This window comes from Pyxicephalus adspersus, chromosome 5, assembly GCF_032062135.1.
Source record: "Pyxicephalus adspersus chromosome 5, UCB_Pads_2.0, whole genome shotgun sequence".
NCBI lineage: Eukaryota > Metazoa > Chordata > Amphibia > Anura > Pyxicephalidae > Pyxicephalus > Pyxicephalus adspersus.
Window position 1 is genome coordinate 124,170,700 of NC_092862.1, and position 18,191 is coordinate 124,188,890.

General features: G+C 37.5%; 1 protein-coding gene across 2 annotated transcripts in view; it reads left to right on the forward strand.

Annotated features, from left to right (window-relative positions):
* Positions 1 to 5,529: 5,529 nt before the first annotated feature.
* Positions 5,530 to 18,191, forward strand: part of WDR37 (WD repeat domain 37) — a gene marked incomplete at its 5' end in the record, with an annotated part of 44,768 nt that continues 32,106 nt past the window's right edge. Inside the window, 4 exon segments of one of the 2 annotated variants that reach the window (XM_072412628.1) lie at positions 5,530 to 5,626; positions 6,844 to 6,939; positions 8,276 to 8,340; positions 11,239 to 11,322. In XM_072412628.1, coding sequence (XP_072268729.1) covers positions 5,530 to 5,626; positions 6,844 to 6,939; positions 8,276 to 8,340; positions 11,239 to 11,322 — 342 coding nt within the window. 2 annotated transcript variants of the gene reach the window in all.

Sequence of the window (18,191 nt, forward strand, 5' to 3'; positions counted from 1 at the left end):
AACGGTGCTGTACATACAGCACCGTTCTGCTCTATGGAGAGGGGAGGGGGAGAACGACGGAGCGGCACCCTGCTGCGCGCTCTCCCCCTTCCCTTGCATTAGGATCGGTCGTCGTTCATCGTATGTGGATCCGCAAGGACGGTCGTTCGTACGATGGACGACACCGACTGTACACACGGCAGATTTTCGCCCGATATCTGGTCGATGCCGATTATCGGACGAGAAAAATCTGACGTGTGTACGCAGCTTTAGACTTTCCATTTTGTCTCAAATTGGCCTTTGCCCTGGGGCTATAGGTTGTATTTGTCCAAGCCAGTCAACAAATTGAGTGAAATAAAAATCTGCTAAAAAAACAAAACAAAAAAAAACAGAATAAAACATATTAAAAGAAAATCTTCTTGTGGCAACTGTGGGCTCGTAGGATAAGGATTTTGACTAATCAGAACATTGGTAGCTATAAATGCTGTGATTCCTGTAATTTGTGAAGATGAAGCAGCAAATTTATTCTCTGTAGAATACATAAAATCAGTAATCTGCACTTTGCCCTGAAGTTGTTTCACTTGCATGTTTTTACTGTGTTGCTGGAAATCAACATGCACAGTGATAATAAAAACAGAGAAAGATTCTTTGTTCAGGGTTCCCAAGACCTCTGTGTATATTTAAGTTGTAATGTTTAGAATGGATTTGTTTAGAATGTCTTGTTACTTCACTTTTTATGACCATTTTTGGCAAGTTTTAGCTAGTTAGGATTTTATTTGTTTTCACACTGTCGTAGATCTTACCGGGCATTTTGTTCTCGCAAACAGAACTGTAGACAAAACTTGACTAGAGTAAGAAAGATTAGAACCCCTATTAGGTGTATGTTTCCTTTTTGTCTCTGTTGCCACAGTTGTATTATTGTTACAGGAACAGAAAGTGTGCTAGTTGCAAAAAAGAAAAAAAAAGGGGCCTTTCTGCAGTAATGCCCTGCCTGATTTAAAAACTTTTTTGTGGTACATTAGTTCTGCTATAAGTTCTTAAATTTCTGTAGGTTACTATTAAAAAACATTTTTATTTGCTTCATCAAAGGCTTTATTTACTTTCCATATCCCAGGCTTTCTCCTATCCATTCATCTGGTCCTTATAAGTGATTCTCCTTACCTCTTTTCAGTTGAAGGCACTCTGACTTCATCCTCTGCAATACAGGGCCACTAGTCTGACAGCCCTGCATTGTGAGGATGGAAAGAAATTGTCCACAACTTTAAGCCTGCAAGAAAAGAGGAAGCACTGGCTGCCAGGCAAGAAAAGGATAAGTTGTTCTTCCTAATGAAACTTGTGGATAAAGACAAGCATTTAAAGCATTTAATTTACAAGTATTCTGTCGGCTGTCTGTTTTTGCCAGGACTTGCCCACTTTGCCTTAATCCTGCTGACATCACTCCACCCTAGGCAGTAAGTTGATGAGTTAGGAAGCAGAAGGAAACTGATGAGTGTTTCCCTCTCATTACTCCACCCTCTCTCCTCCATTAATGTTTTTTTGGCATATTCACATACACCTCCCAGTGCTTCCCCATTTTTACAAAAAGGAAAAAAAAATCTTTGAATGTGTGTTTCCTAAAAGTATGCAGATATGCAGTGTTTCCTATGTGCATCTATAAGCTTTTCAGCTTTTAATTTAAAGTGCATTTAAAGGAAAATCTGTACTGTCAAAATATGTGGGCTGTCATTCTTGACATTGCCGTTTTTGCATTGTACTCGTATACTTTTATAGTGGCTCACTGCCTTCATCACTTGTTGAAGGCTTTTTCTGGTTAAGTGATTGACAAAGGTTTGCCAACTACACTGCACATGTTGATCAGAACATTTTCTGAAAGCAGAACTGAACCCAGGAGTTCTGACCTATCCCCATTCCATCACATGACGCTGCCATCTTCCTCCTTCTTTACTTTCCAAGGATTATTTGGCCATCTAGATTCATTCATAGTTCTTGCCAGGAAAACCATGCACAGCTTGGCAAAATTTGACAGCTGTGCGGTGATCAGGCAGAAAAGAGAAATTATTGCAGAAGGACATGGTCTGTCCCTTTCTTCAATGTCCACCTGCCTAAATTGCTAAAGCTCTAAGTGGGACTTTGTTTACACTTTAATTTTTGTAATGAGTTATAGTGGCAACTCGATCCCATAATTTGCATATCGCCAGTGCCAAATGTTAATGACCCTTTGCAACCTGAAATGGTTTTTGACTTTTGTTGTTACTAAAATAAAGCCATTACCAAGTTCTTTTGGTGTCCGGGTGACACCCAAAGCCAGACACAGGCAATGTAACATTTTTGGGAGATGGTATAGCAATCTCACACTCCCCATGCAGTTTAAAGAATTAAAGCAACTTAAATGCTGATCAGTTGAGTCCTCCTTTAAAGTAAACCTTGGCAAGTATTCCAGCTCTCCGTTTCACCCTCTTCTAGTCACTTTCTGGTTGTCTTATGTTTGGGCTAACATCTTGCTTTTAAGTGGTTTCTTTTTTTCTGATTTCAAATTTTCCTGCCCCTTGTGTATATGCATTGACAGTAGAGGCACTCCTAGCAACTGCTTAAAATTAGTTAGCAAAACAAACAAAACAAAAAGCTAGAGCCTTCTTGTTCTAACCTAATATATTCTTATTGTACTTTGCAATATTTTAATTAAATTAGCCCATCTGCTCCGATTCTGTAAACATTGCTCTGCGGGTTCGTGATCACAGGTATTTAGCTAGAGGGAAATGCCCTTCTGTTCATTTAGATTTTAGAAACATTTAGAATGATTTACATACTATATATTAAAGCATATATAAACACCTGTCATGGACTACAGTACGAGAGTTAGCTGTATTGAATGTTGACCAACACAATTTATTGATGTTCCTACAGTCAATTCCTGCAACATTACTGCATGTTTAAACACCACGCTGCAATCAATTGCTTTACACAGTTGATTCTTCTTGGTATTGACTTTTCTAATCTTGGTAAACTGAAAAGCAGTGCATGCCTGACATTAAAAGTAGAGTTATTTGCACAAACTAAAAGCCCTCTGTTTTTTTAAGTTGGTTTAAAAGAACCTCCAAAAAACAAATTACCAGCAGCTGTAATAGAAGAGGATAAATATCGGTTACTCCAGGGATTGGCATTTCCGTTTTTTGCTCGGTCCCAGAGCTGGCAGCACCAGTGCTTTCCAACATTTTTGATTGTTTTGGGTAGCAGTCACCTTGCTGGCTTCTGCTGTTCTTACCACTGGCTGCTATGTATTGTAGTGGCTGGAGAGAAGAACCTGAACACCTAGGGTGTGTGTTTATTTTTATAGTATATCTTTTTTTTTTCTTACAAGTTTGAGGTTAAACTGGGCCACCCCTGGATCTCCTGCAGCCCTTCGCTGTTACTTTGGCAACTCTGACAAGCCATATATGATACAACAAAGCAGTTGAAAGGTACTCTTTATACTTTTTAATTGAGATGTCAGGAGACAAGACAAATGTTTCCCTTTCCCACTACACAAATGGGTCACTCAAATGCTGTGCTCTGTTTTCTGCCTACACCGGATAGAATCTGACTGCTCCTAAAGCCGTAGTGTTTAGAACGAACTGTATCTGGGTTTGTTCACTACAGAGCAAAAGCAGTATAGTGCAATGTGGGGTCACATAGTGAATATTGCTGAAACGGGGAGGAAAAGGGCCGGACATAGGGAGGTGCAAAGTGTGCCACACCACACATGTCCTGGATCCTCGTTAGCCAACAGGGGCCCCAAGTCTGTTCAGCCAGTTCTGTCCAAGGACCTATTGTTGGCTATGTCTGCCACTGAGGGGGAAGGCAAGTGTTTTTAATGGTGATTTGCCCTCCAGAAGGAGGGGAAGGGATTAATTAGAGGACAGATATAATAATGTAGGGTACAGTTGCTTTTCGATAAATATTAACTGCCTGTACTATGTACTAACAGGTATCTGGCCTTGCTGTATAACATTTTCCTGCTTACTCTGTTCATAGATTGAGAATACTAAATCAGATGTGAAATTAGGCTAAGTGATAGAATGAAGAGCATTATGTAAAAGCTGGAGTAATTTCTACTTTCTGCTTTAGAACTCTTTTATTAGACGTAATTGTATCCATTTCCTTCGGCACTAATTCTGTAGAAATCACTAATCCCTTTTAATGTTGTAAAAAGAATTGTAAAGAACAGGAAAAGTGCTGTAAAGGAGGGTGGCAAAGTATTAATTATCTAGTTCTTATTTGCATTAGTGCTTTCTTGAAGTGTGATGTGTAAATCTTGCTCTAGTCCTGTCTTTTCCTCCTCTTGTATTCACTTGATCATGGCAATGCAAAGAAATATGAATATAAATAGGAAGAGTTACATGTGAGCTGTGCTGCTTTTGATGGAAATAGAAGACTGGATAGACAAACATTAGTAATCGGGTCAAACGATTTATTGCTTTTCCTGTTCAGCTTTTTCTATATAGCTCCCTTTTTTTCTATTTGTCCGACTAGCTTTCTAGAGTAACGTAAAGAAAAAAATATAGAGTAGTTTTAGTAATTAGATATTTTCAGTTGTTGTTGCAGTGTTTGCCCTTAATCCTAACTTTGCACTAATTAAGTTATGCTTCCCCTCATATTTAAGGGTTAAATGCTTGTTATTTTCTGGGTTTCCATTAAAAAGCACCAATACCATATTCCTCACCCCACCAGGACTCCTCACATAGGCTCTCTGTCCGTTTGGTCATAGGCATTCCTATATCAATACATGGAACATCCAGGACCAGCAAATCTCATTGTAAGGGAAAATTCTGAGGGCCTGATCACAACCTGGAGCATTGGTGGGGAACAGCAGAATGAGAAATTGGGTGATGGTATTTTCAATGGAAACAAGCATTTAATCTTTACATTGCAGGGGTAAACCCCTCTGAGTGAAGAAGGGCTGCTCCAGTCATGTCATAGGCATTTTTTCTTCCTATTCAGAAGCATTATGAGTTGTCCTTTACTCCTAGACTAATGGATACTAACCTATTGACATGAGAGTTCCATTCTGACTATGTGTAATGTGAGCTCAGGAAAGTTGATGTGTCTGACAACCTGGGCTCACAAGAAGTAGGTTGGATAGCGATTGACTTCATTCATGAACTTTTGCTAGACCGCATGTCCTGCTCTCACACAGTGACTGACTGTGTGAGAGCAGGACATATCATCCCAATGTGCAGTCTTTACATAATTCTGTGCTGGGACACGGGCACTGCACTGCAACTTAGCCGGAGAATAAAGTTGAAAACCAGGTAAAGATGAAAGTGCCAGAGACCAATTTCCAAGAACAACACCGTGCCAGAGGTGTGTTTTTTTGGGCGGGTAAATGTCATAATGTACTAGTGTGATTGTACATCATGGCATTGAACCCTTGGGGCATAAAAATGAAGATTGTTTAGCATGGTTGTTTTGTTTTTACTTTGATAGCTGTTGTCTCCCCTATATGTAATTTTGTTCCTGTAAAACCTTATATACTATATTCTAATTTTGTACCTTTTTGTTTTTCCTATGTAGGATTCCAAGCTACCATCCTCTGTGCGCAATACACTTATGGAGCTTTTTGGACAAATAGAAAGAGAATTTGAAAACCTGTATATTGAGAACTTAGAATGTAAGTACTGCACGAGTACAGCTTTACAAGATTGTAGTAATGGGACCTGGTTTTAAAGAGATCTGTGACATAAGGGCGATGATCACACCTACACTGTGTGCTACAATTTACGTATTTCAGCACCTGACCCATTGTAGCTGAGTTTCTCTAAATGCACACAACCATAATGAACAAAGACTATTTAATGCTTGTACTCCTTTGGGTTGCTAACTGTATTGTAGGGTGTAAGCTATAAAAAATGATTTTCTTGAATGCACATTTGTGTATTTCTTTTTAAACTATATATCTATGTACAAACACATGTACAATAGTGGATAAATTGTTGGTACCCATAAAGCTCATTAAAAGGTGATTACATGGAAAACATGGGTTTCTGCATGCTTCAGACATCTTTTCTTTAATTAGTGTCACACATTTCCCCAATTGTGCAGTCATTCAGCCAGTTTAAATGGGGGTATTATTGTGTGTTGCACATTGAGTTTGGAAAGTAAATTATAGGCTATAGGACAATGTCCAAGCAGCCTAATGTTTCTATTACAACAACATCAAATATTAAGAAATTGAAGGTCCTTGGGACCATAGCCAACCTCCCTGGACATGTCCACAAGAGGGAAATTGACCTGGCACTGCCTGCACCACAGTAACATTTCTAGATCAGTAGGTACTAGCTGAAAAAACATCCTGTCCTCTACAGCCAAGTATATAGAATAATATTTACTATTTTCCTTTGAGCAAATATTATTTAGCACTATTTATTACCTAGAGGGTGAAAATGTTTTCTTGGGTAAAAAAAAATATATATATATATATATATATATATATATATATATATATATATATATATATATATATATATATATATGCGTGTGTGTGTGTGAAACTGTTATCTGTTTAGATCTCTCCAACTGGCATTTGAAAACCTTGTTTTTATGTTGTTTATCTGATGTGCTACTGGTAGTTTTAGAATAACAGTGAAGGCTTTACTTGTACAACTGGATGTTACAGACATGACAGGGGGAGTCTTTAGTTCCTCTTTTACTTACCAGGTGTGCACCCTCAGTCCTGCCCAAGTTATCTCTGATAGGGAACCTTACATATATAGGAAACCCTTCCACTTTCTATCTCCAGCACTGAAAATGGCATTTACTTGCTTGCTTAAACTGAAGCATTCTAAATGTTTCTCCTGAATGCTAATTTCTGCTTTTGTTATATTGAAGTGCGACGTGAAATAGACACATTGAATGAACGCCTGGCAGTAGAAGGACAGACGATCGATGGAGCTGAATTAAGTAAAGGTCAAATGAAAACAAAAGGTAAATGACTATTCAACAAAAGCAATCTTGTTATCAAGCTTAAAACTGCCTTGTCAGTGTGCAGATTTTTTATTGTTCATTCTGATGCTGTCAGAAAAGTGTGTGCACAGAGAGTGCAGGGGACTGGGCTTCTATATAAAGGGGCTTCTGGTTTATATGTAAATATTTCTATCACTATATGATGCACAAGTGGTAATATAATCAATTTGTATTCATACAGTGCTGACATATAGAGTGCAGTCCATAATTATGTATTGGTGTCTCAGCGGAGCTCACAATACAGAATCCTTAATATATTTATAGTGGATTGTCTCTAACATAGGCTAAGGCCACATATTAAGGGGAAGCCAGTTAAGTTATCTGAATGTTTTTGGAGATGTGGCAGGAAACCCGAATGTCTGGCGTAAACCCATGTCACCATGGGGACAATGTGCAAACTCTATGCAAACAGTGAGCCCGCTGGGAACAGAACCTGGGACCCCAGTGATGCAAGAGTGCAAGCTACTATGCAGTTTTTTGCTTTCATATGCCCTTTAAAACTAAAGTCTAGACAGGTTAGAAAATTAAACAAAACACCATATTTTATTATGTTTTGAGTTTTCTCTTCAAAGAAAATGTGTATTTTACCTACACCCACAGGTATCTGGCTCTCTGTCTTGATATCAGCTTTTCTCATATCCCACATGGAACACACTGGTAGTATGGAGGAGTGCAGAGGCAGTAGAGTTCATGTCTAATTGTGTATTGTTACACTTTCCCTGCCCAATATCTATTTTATGTACCAAATTCGCTTGCATACTGCTTTGCATCTAACAATTTCTCTTGGTAGGTGGGTTACTCACAACACCCAAAGCAGGACAAATATTAGATGCCAGAGTTCATTTTTCAACACCTTTGCATTTCAGTGGAAACAATATGAGCGAGTCATTATTTTGGCACTTTTGATCTCCTTTTCATTCATTTTTAATCAGCTGTCTCCGCTATCTCTTATGAGACAAGCTCAAAACAGATAGTGAAAGTATTCTGTCAACTATTTCTTCTAAACAGTTAGTTGTTCAGCTACTTCTCTAGGAGACAAAATAACTCTGTGTGAAAGAAATATCTCTTGCTTGCAAAATATTTAGCTCTTCGTTTCTAATTAACTCTTACATTGTCCTCCTTTTTAAGTGCTGGCAATGCACAAAAGAGACATAGACGAAGCACATAGCACAGAAAAATTTCTTTGAAGACGGTCTATCCTTCCTGCAGAAGAATTCTGTTTTCAGCATCTTATGGGAATTCTTTGAACTTTTCTATTATGTGTGTTTAAAGTCTTTTTATCCTTTTATGTTTTCAGCCAGCCACAGTACCAGCCAATTGTCACAGAAATTGAAGACTACTTACAAAGCATCAACTAGCAAGGTAAACCACACATTTCATGGCTTTTATTTTCATTTGATGCAAAAAAATAAAAATGTAGTTTCTTCTTACAGTCACAGTTTACATGTATGTGCACATGTGTTTAGCAGATTAAAGTAGACTTAATAATTAAGTCCATTAAATCCGCCTTGAAACAGAAGCCACAAAGATTTTAATATGTATACATTGCAGCATCTTATGGCTAAACAAATCTGTGTGCACATAAGTTAAACTGCTATAGTTGGCTACAAATATTTATTTATATGTACCATGTGCTCATTGTGTTATTGGAACAAACTTGAACACACTCACACACTCTCACACACACAGTCTGTTTCATAGATTTTACCTTTGTCCTGCAGCAATGACGGGTTCATGATCCTCGGAAAGCACCATCTTTGCTTCCCACTCCATGGCAGACCTCCAAGTTCACAGCAGTGCTCTTTGGCCATTAGATAGATGACCACTCTTGATGCACATGTGCGAAGTTACATTGTGCCTAACTGCTGGTTCTTTATTCAGCACCTCTGCACACAGAGCCGAGCTCTACTCTACAAGAGCATGCGTTGTACAGTGTAGAGCTAAAACAAAAAGCCAAACAACCCATTGCATGAAGCAAGAAAAAACTGATGTAACACATGCCAGGTCCCTATTTGTGTGATAATTAAACTTGGGCTGTTAATTTTAGAAATTCTTCCCTGTTAATAAACATGCAAAAGCATGTCTCAGTCTCATACGTCTTCATGGACAGTTCTTTTGTCAGCTACACTGATATTTCATACCACTGTGTCAGTAGACTGTTTAGGCCTAATACAGAAAACCAAATGCAGTAAGCAATAAAAGTGGTTGTATGCATTGATATAAGACATTACAGCATCACATGTGACATTTAGACCATTTAAACGTTTGTGTAGTTAGAAGCCCTTTCTGGAAAAAGCTCACAAATTCTTTGACAAGCAGGTTGGTAGGCATTGATGTAAACACTCCTGCAGCTTCTTTTGGGAAATTCATTTTAATAATGAATTCTACAATTTACAATAAAGTTCAAGGTTCAAGACATCTGTCAAAAATGTCACTTGTCAAAATGTTACCTTTTTTATTACCAAAAGGAAAGCATGATTTTGCTATATGACCTTCAAATTCATCCTTTAGCTGAATCAGAGAGCGGATTGTAATGCAGGAGGGACACATAACTCCTTGTCCATCATGCAAGACTTCTGCCTTTTCATGGTCCGCTTTAGCCATTGCAACCAGACACAATGAACCATTGGCTGATTTAGCTGTCATCCCTTGAATAATTTTAAATAATGTTTATGGCTAATAGTAGTTAGTTACATTAAGTTGGAATTCTTAAATGTGACAATCAACTGCTAGCAGTACTTTAACCTGGGCAAATAAACACCTTTTATAAATACATTGTTTTTATTAATTTTTGCAGCCTGGATGGCTTTTTTAAAAACTCTTTTCTGATGTAGTTATATTGGTTTAGAAACTGATCTTGTAACTATAGAAAGATGCTGTGTGAAGATGCCTTCTGGCACCCTATATATGTAAACTTTTCTTAGTCCATCCTTCTGCAGGTATCTGACACCTCTGGGTGTGTCAAACATAATTTCCCCTGGTGCGCACAATGGTTTCTACCACAGGGCACATGTCCTGGAGTAACATTTGCCAGTTGGAAGAACCACAGCATGCAGAACAGATATTGGAAAGACCTGAAATTCACAGCTGGCAGCTGCTAGGGTCGGCAATGAGTTTCAACACAAAGACTGCCATATAAGTAAGAATTATAGCAGAATCATTTACAATGATTCTAGAGTTTTTTTTTTTTTTTTTTTTTAAACCATCAACCGTATAGGTCACAAGGTCACTTTAAAGAATTAATGGAAAGGTAGATATTTTTATTGCAGCTAGAATGAGACTTTATTCTAAACAGCAGACTGATAACTGAATCTGAACCCGGTTGCAACCAACTCCAGCTTTCACATTTTTATTTTCTAGCAAATTTTACCCTAAACATTTAGGATTTAGCAATAAAACAAAGCAAAACGATAACACTTTTCTCAGTAATGTTAAAGGCAAATGTTTTTATTTCCTCATCCTGTCTCAATTAACCTGATCTTTTGTTTGAAGTAGTGTGATAATATACTGTTTTTCTTTGTCTTTCACTCTATAATGCAGTTATAATATAGATTATCATTTAAAATTTCATGTAAAACCCAAATTCCCTGTTTGCTTGTGATTCTAGTGTGATAGAGGAGTCCCATCTTCTTAGAGCTCCTAAAACCCAGCTAAAGTTATAGAGTTCTCAAGCATCGCCACCTAAGGGTGAATCATGGCATTGCATGAGGATTCATTGTATTAAAATTATATTGTGATTTTCTGCAGTTTATTTCCTTCAGGGAAGTAAAGTTGGAGCACAATGTTTTATCTGTACTATATATATAAATGTTATTATGAAACGATTTATGTCTCAAGAATTTTAATATTTGAATGATCAGTGCTCTGTCGGCTGAGGATGGTTACCGGTAAAGAAGAAAAGAAGAAAACAATTATACTTTTTGCTTGTAAGGGGAGCTGCATGGAGTGGGAGCAGAGCCCTGTTTTTTTTTTCCTGAAAAGATCACAAGCAAATGGGGTATTTGGAATTTATACTATTTTAATATTTGTTTTCATATTTTCAGAAATATCAAGTTTGTACAAGACCTTCCATTTGGATTCATAGTAACAAGCTTTACACATAGATTTTAGTGTTCTCTAATTTTTAAGTGTTGCACATGTGGCATAACTCCATCCTGTTTTCTGTTTAGGCTTCCTTTTAAGATTTATTCTGGGGAAAAGGGGGTCACCTGCTTTCAAAAAGGAAAATGCTGAATATTTGTTTTCTTGGTCTTGCTGTAGCGCTCCCATTATTTCTCAAACAAGGCACAGCGAATTCGCATCTCGAGAGGGCGCAGCTGGGAAATATGGGGTGGAGACTCCTGGGTAACTTCTGTGTGCATGTGGCCCCGAATGAGCACCATGGGAGCTATTCTTTTTTGTTTACCCTGCCCTGTTGCTATATCCTTGCTTGGAACTAAATTACTCTAAAAAGTACCTGGGTTGCCTGAGATTGCTTTTCTAGAATTATCATATCTATCAACTGACCTTCCATCAGTCTTATATCTGTTCCCCATGTGCCAAATGTTCATAGGAGTGGATGTAGTTGACACATTCAGTGGGAACCAATGCCGTCCTTTTTTTTATTTATTTATTTATTTTTATATATTTATCATAGACTAGACTATTTACTATAGACTATTTATTATATTTATCATAGACTTACTTTTGGTGCCTTTAGATGTCTATCAAGGGCGATATCCTGAACTTCCCACAAAGGATAGGAAAATATTGCTAAAGTAACATATACTTATCCAACTGTGAGTTCATACTTAGCATTGCTTCTTCATTCTTCAGGTGTAAGTGTCACTAGCAGCTATTGAATTTCTGCTGCTAAAATTATTTTTATTCATTGGTAAGTTATTGGTCTTTGCTGCTTGGTACTTGGTAGCTCTGGTGAAAATTAGCAGTAGACATCAATTTTGTTAATGACACAGTGGCAAACTTGTAGGGATAAGCTTCTAGTATTCCATTGGGCATAAATCCCTAGCAAAACAAACTTTACCTTTAAATTTATATTACGTTTTTATAATAAACAATAATTTGTAGGTCTTGGGGACTTTTATCCTAAATTTCAACTCTCCATGTTCTACTACCTGATAGTCCCGTATCCCTTCCAGGGCCTTTCAGTCTATTCTTTCTTCTCTCTCCATTAGGTGATGGCTTCATTGACATCTTTTATAAAAAAAAAAAAGCCAGCACCTAATATAGCAATACTTCTAGATCAGAACTCGAAAACAACAGATGGAAGGGCTGGGGGACAGTTGGTGACACTTAATGCTTTTGGCTTGTACTGTCTACTGTCATATAATACAGAGTGTCTGTCGAACCAGAAAGTATGCATTCACTTATCCCTCTCCAGTCATAGAGGTTATGCCACGTTTAAATGTATCCTCATGATTTTCATGTACTCTGACTAATAGCTTCCAGGCTTTTTGTTTTTAGAAAGGATTATGCTGGGTCTAATGGAAACAGTAGGTTAAAGTCAAGACAAGTTCAAACTAATAAACATTTTCAGGCCTTCCAGTTGTGAATGGCATCACCATTTATTTTTTTAATATCTTGTGTTGTGAACTCTTCACATGATTGCTGAAAACTGCAGTGTAAAATAATTCTAAAAGAATATATGTAGTTTCACAAATTCTGTAGATATTTCATTAAGAAGATGTTAGATTTTAAGATTTAACTATTTACAAAAGTAAAAAGTTACTTTTAGGTTGGGCACATGTAAACCCATTAATTATTTAATTTCCACAGTCTCCAATATTTACATTTAGTAAAAAAAAAAATTCACTTTTCCTGTGACTGTATCCTTTAGCCAGTCCACATATTTGTTCTACTATGGGAAAGATTCCATTGGAGGATTGTTTTATTTGGTTTGGTATGAACAATACAGTTGGCTTAAATTAGACATATTGGTGAAGATATGTCACATAATTCCAGATAGATGAAAGAAACCAGAATTTGGTTCATGATCATAAAATATTTACCAGATCATTTTTGTTTTGAATTTTATGCTTTTGAGTTATTTAAAAATAAAAACCTATCATATTTTTAACATATTTGAAGGAATTTTTATTTGATTTTTATTTTTAATGCTACAAATGATATCAGCAGATCCCTTCGGGTTGAGGGTAACCCACCTCTAAATTTTATATAATATATTGCATATTAAAATTTGGTTCTTTATTTCCTGGAATTTATATTCAGTGTTTACATTTGGAGTAGCATGAAATCTGAATAGCACTTCTATTAGCCTGTGTATCTCATGTAGGAAATGAACATGCTGTAACCATTGTAGTATTAATGATCATTCAAATGCTTTAAAGGCAAACCAGCTACCTTTGGTGCAAATCCCACAATCACCACAATAATTCAAGCTGTTATTTTATATATGTACATGTATATGTACAGGTAATGACAGCTTCTCAACTAGTGCCTGTCTTATGCATGTAGTTGGGGGGTGGGGGAGGGGGGGGGGGGGGAGGACCCATTTATGTAATCGGGTAACCCAAGTTTAAATAGAACTTCAAGCAAATGTCTGAATTCACAGATGAATTACAGATAAGGGCGTTGTTTCACCCGCCAAAATATTTCTATTTCTGTATATCCAGTTCTAGGATTACAAAGACTTGGCAGATGGCTGTCACCACTTAAAGTTATTTCAGAAATAAATTCCACTGCTGACACCCAGGGTTTTGTCATTATGTGCTAGTATGAAAACATAAACTGGAAAAATCACTTGCCAGTTGTACTTTGGCGATGTGAAAGCTTCAAGGTTCCTAGTTGCCCTCTTCATGGTTTGGTGTTTTCTGCCCTCTTCATTGATTGAGTTGGCATGCCATAAGTCCTGCACATATGCAAAGGGGTTACTTAGTCCCATGCAGAGATGGCACATGTCTTTGTGTACACTAAAGTGGTCTCCCTTGAATTTTTTTAAGCTGGGTGGGAAGAAGCTGCAGTTGGGTGTTTGCCCCTGTATTGTGTTCCCACTCTTTAGTAAGCACCCGAAAACAACAGGGTGTTTACTGAAAAGTGCTGGGTGGTGCTATTGGAAAAAAGTGCTATTAGTCAACTAGAAACATCTTTAACTTAAATACTGTGCAGTTATTTCTCTCAAAGACCTGTCATCATTTCTTTAAGTGGTCATCTTAAAGTAAAGGTGGAACTGTAGAAGTCACAGGCACATGAAAAAGGAGAGGAAAAATGTACAAAGCTTGTTTCGCTCTACTTGCCCTTAGTATTTGGTTCTCATCTTCATCTTACTCATATACTACTTTGCTTATTTACCCAGATATTGCCTGTGCCATCTTAGCTTTATCTATCTTTATGATTAAATGTGCATCCCAGGGATGAGCATGCATTGCAGTCCTATGTATGTCCAGGCAGAATACAAATGGTAGTTGTACCTAATTCTTGTGGTATTACATCTGAATTGTAAAAGAAGTGACAATTATGGTCAATCATACTAAACACATGAACAGGAAGGAATGTTAACTAAAAATAATCATTGACTAGAAAGGGGCAATTGATGATAAGTCAGAAAAAAAAACATAAGTAATTATTAGTACAGTGCTGTTCCATGTATCACACAGGTTTAGGCCTACAGTTCTGCTTCAATGAAAAGTTTAGGTGTCAGAACTGCTTATAAAAGGAAATTCTAAATTTTACATAGGTGGTACTGAAGTATGAAATCATATTAATTGCTTAGGTCTGACTTGAACTGACCAGGTCAGAACGGCTGGATGGATTTTAGATGGAGTTGTCATTTGAACAGTTGTGCAGTGCCTTTTTGCTCTGACTTGGTTAAAAAAAATCATATACATGAACTGACCATGTGTGTAAACATTTCATTACTAAAGTCATCCTATGAACAAGCCTTCGTCAACTTCTGGACATTTTACTAATCAATGTGGCAGTACAGCTCTTTAACAGGGTATTTTTGGAGTGGTAGCTCTAGCTTGTACCATACATATGAAGTCCCTGTTTAGTCATGATGGGAGCCTGCGCTAATGGGCAAACTTTTCTCAGAATGGAATTTTCTGTATTGTGCAGGGAAGGGTAGGGAAAAGTTCTGGTAGAAATCAAAATAAAAATAATAATTGCCTAATTGTCAAAATAACAAATTTGGCATAGAGTCAGTGGACAAAGGTACACAAGCTCCATAGTTTGTGCAGGTAATAAAGAAAACTTGTGTCAACAAATGGTGCAGCTTCATATGTGAGATCCTTGTAAGTATTAATCTGTGTAGGGGAGGATAGGCTAATTTTGGTCGAGGCGATGGGAGAAGGTATAAGTGAAAAAAGGAGGAAATTGCATCTCTATTTTCCCACTTCACAACATTCATTGAGTCTACAGATCTTTAGTAAATCTTGCCTTTTGACAATCTTAACTGTGCAGCCCTGATTGGGCCAGCCCCTCTATTGAAAATGCCCTTGCCTGCTCCTCCTGTTACATGCCATGACATGTTCATACCTATAGTTGAGCCATATTCCATTTACATGATAACGGGCTGCGTTTACGAACCAGAAAAGTAATGTTTATCATTGCTGCTTGATCTATTGTTGGTTAGTTTTGCCATCACTGACTTTGTAATTGTTTAACATCTGTGATCATAGTAGGTTAGGTTGAAAAAAGACATAAGTCCATCAAGTTCAACCACTAGGGAAATACACATCCCCGATATAAAACCCAAAAAGACATAGGTGGTCCAGGGGAAGCCAAAAAAAAAAACCCCTGGTACAATTTGCTTCAACAGGGGAAAAAAATTGCTTCCTGATTCCATGAGGCAGTTGGATGTTCCCTGGATCAACAGTCTCTGTTAATTTTACTTTAAAGCCTTAATATCCAGTTATATTCTGTTCTTCTAGAAAAGCATCCAGCTTTTTCTTAAAGCAATCTATAGTAGTTGCTGAAACTACTTCCTGAGGGAGCCGATTCCACATTTTCACAGACCTTGCAGTGAAGAATCCCTTCCTTATCCGGAGCTTAAACTTCTTTTCCTCCAGACACAAAGAGTGCCCCCTTGTTCTTTGTAATGATCCCAAAGTGAATTATGGGGAAGAGAGTTCTCTATATGGACTGTTTATATATTTATACAGGTTGATCATATCCCCCCTTAAACGTCTCTTCTCAAGGGAGGATAGATTCAGTTCAGCTAATCTCACCTCATAGCTGAGCTCCTCCATTCCTTTATTAATTTCGTTGCCCTTCTCTGCACTCCCCAAATTCCACAATGTCCTTTTTGTGAACTGGTGCCCAAAGCTGAACTGCATATTCCAGATGTGGTCTGACCAATGCTTTGTACAGGGGCAGGATTATGTCTCCATCTCTCCAGTCTATTCCTCTTTTAATACAAGAAAAAAACTTAGCTAGCTTTAGATATTGCAGCTTGGCATTGCATGCTGTTAAGTCCATGATCTACCAAAACCCCCAGATCCTTTTCCATTTCTGACTCCCCAAAATGTATTCCCCATAGACAATATGAAGCACACATGTTGTTAGCTCCCAAGTGCAAAATTTTACATTTATTTGTATTAAATGTAATTTGCCACTTGGCTGTCCAATCAAACAGTACATCCAGGTCTTCTTGTAGATTATAGACATCCTGTATGGACTTAATTCCATTACATAGTTTGGTGTCATCTGCAAACACAGAAATGGTACTTTTAATCCCAAACTCTATATCATTTTTGAAGATGTAAACAGTTAACAGTCCCAACACTGAACCCTGAGATACACCACTAATAACCTTAGACCATTCAGAGTATGAATCATTAGTTACAACTCTCTGAATGCGATCTTTAAGCCAGTTCTCAATCCATTTACAGATTGACTTTTCTAAACCTATCCACCCTAACTTGCATATTAACCGTCTGTGGGGTACAGTGTCAAATGCTTTAGCAAAGTCCAAGTACACTATATCAACTGCTATTCCACTGTCTACCTGTTTACTTACTTCCTCCTAAAAAAAAAGTAAATTTATTTGACAACTTCTGTCTTTCCATGCTGATTATCACTTATAATATTATTTTTCAGCAGAAACTCCTCTATGTGGCTCTTTATCAAACTCTCTAGGACCTTTCCAACTATGGATGTTAAACTAACGGGTCTGTAGTTACCTGGTAATGACTTTGCTCCCTTTTTGAAGATAGGAACCACATTGGCCTTAAGCCAATCCATTGGTACTTTGCCAATTACTAAAGAGTCTCTAACAATTAGAAATAGTTGCTTAGAATTAACTGAGCTCAGCTCTTTGAGGACACGTGGATGTAATCCATCAGGTCCTGGTGCTTTGTCAACCTTAATTTTTCCCAGCTGTTTAGTAAATCTGCCTTGTCTTAATCCCCAGTTACCAACATAGCAACATCCTTTAAGGGGCCTACATGCTCAGATCTGAATTTTTTGCTATTATTATAATTGAAAAATATTTTGGGGTTTGCCTTACTTTCCTTTGCAATCAGTCTTTCATCTTGTAGTTTTGCACATTTTATCTCCTTTTTAAATCTTTTGTTATGTTCTTTATAGGTTTCAAATGATGAAGGTGATCCTTCATTTTTATATTTTTGGAATGCCCTTTTCTTGTACCTAATGGCTTTTTTAACATCAGCTGTAAGCCAAATATGTTTTAATTTTAGCCTCTTAAACTAATTACTCATTGGAATATATTTTTCAGTTTGCTTTTGTAGAACAGACTTGAAACATTCCCATTTCTGTTCTGTGTTCTTTGAGGACAATATTGTCCCCCAGTCCAAGTCACAGAGAGACGCCCTTAATAATGGAAAATTTGCTCTCTTAAAATTAAATGTTTTTATCTTTCCTGTTTTTGCTTCCTGTTTACAGCTAACATTAAATGAAGATTGAAAGCCAGGGAAAGCTGGGTAATTAGAGTTTCCAGACATGGGGTAGTATTTCTCTCACTATTTGTGTCCTTTAAGGGCCTAGACCATGGATGTCAAACTCTGGCCCAGTACGTCCTTTTTTTTGGCCCCCAAAATAATTTTTTATATGAATTGCAGCTGGCCCGCCACTACTGCAATCCGTAGTAACAGTACGGTGTGCCAGCTGCAATTCATATTAAGCTGCTGTTCTATAGACGCGAGTACAATGGCACTACTAAAATTCCTCGCATCACTTGCGTCTCCAGACCACCGGCCTCTCTACCTATGCGTGGCCCCGCATTTTATAGACGCAAG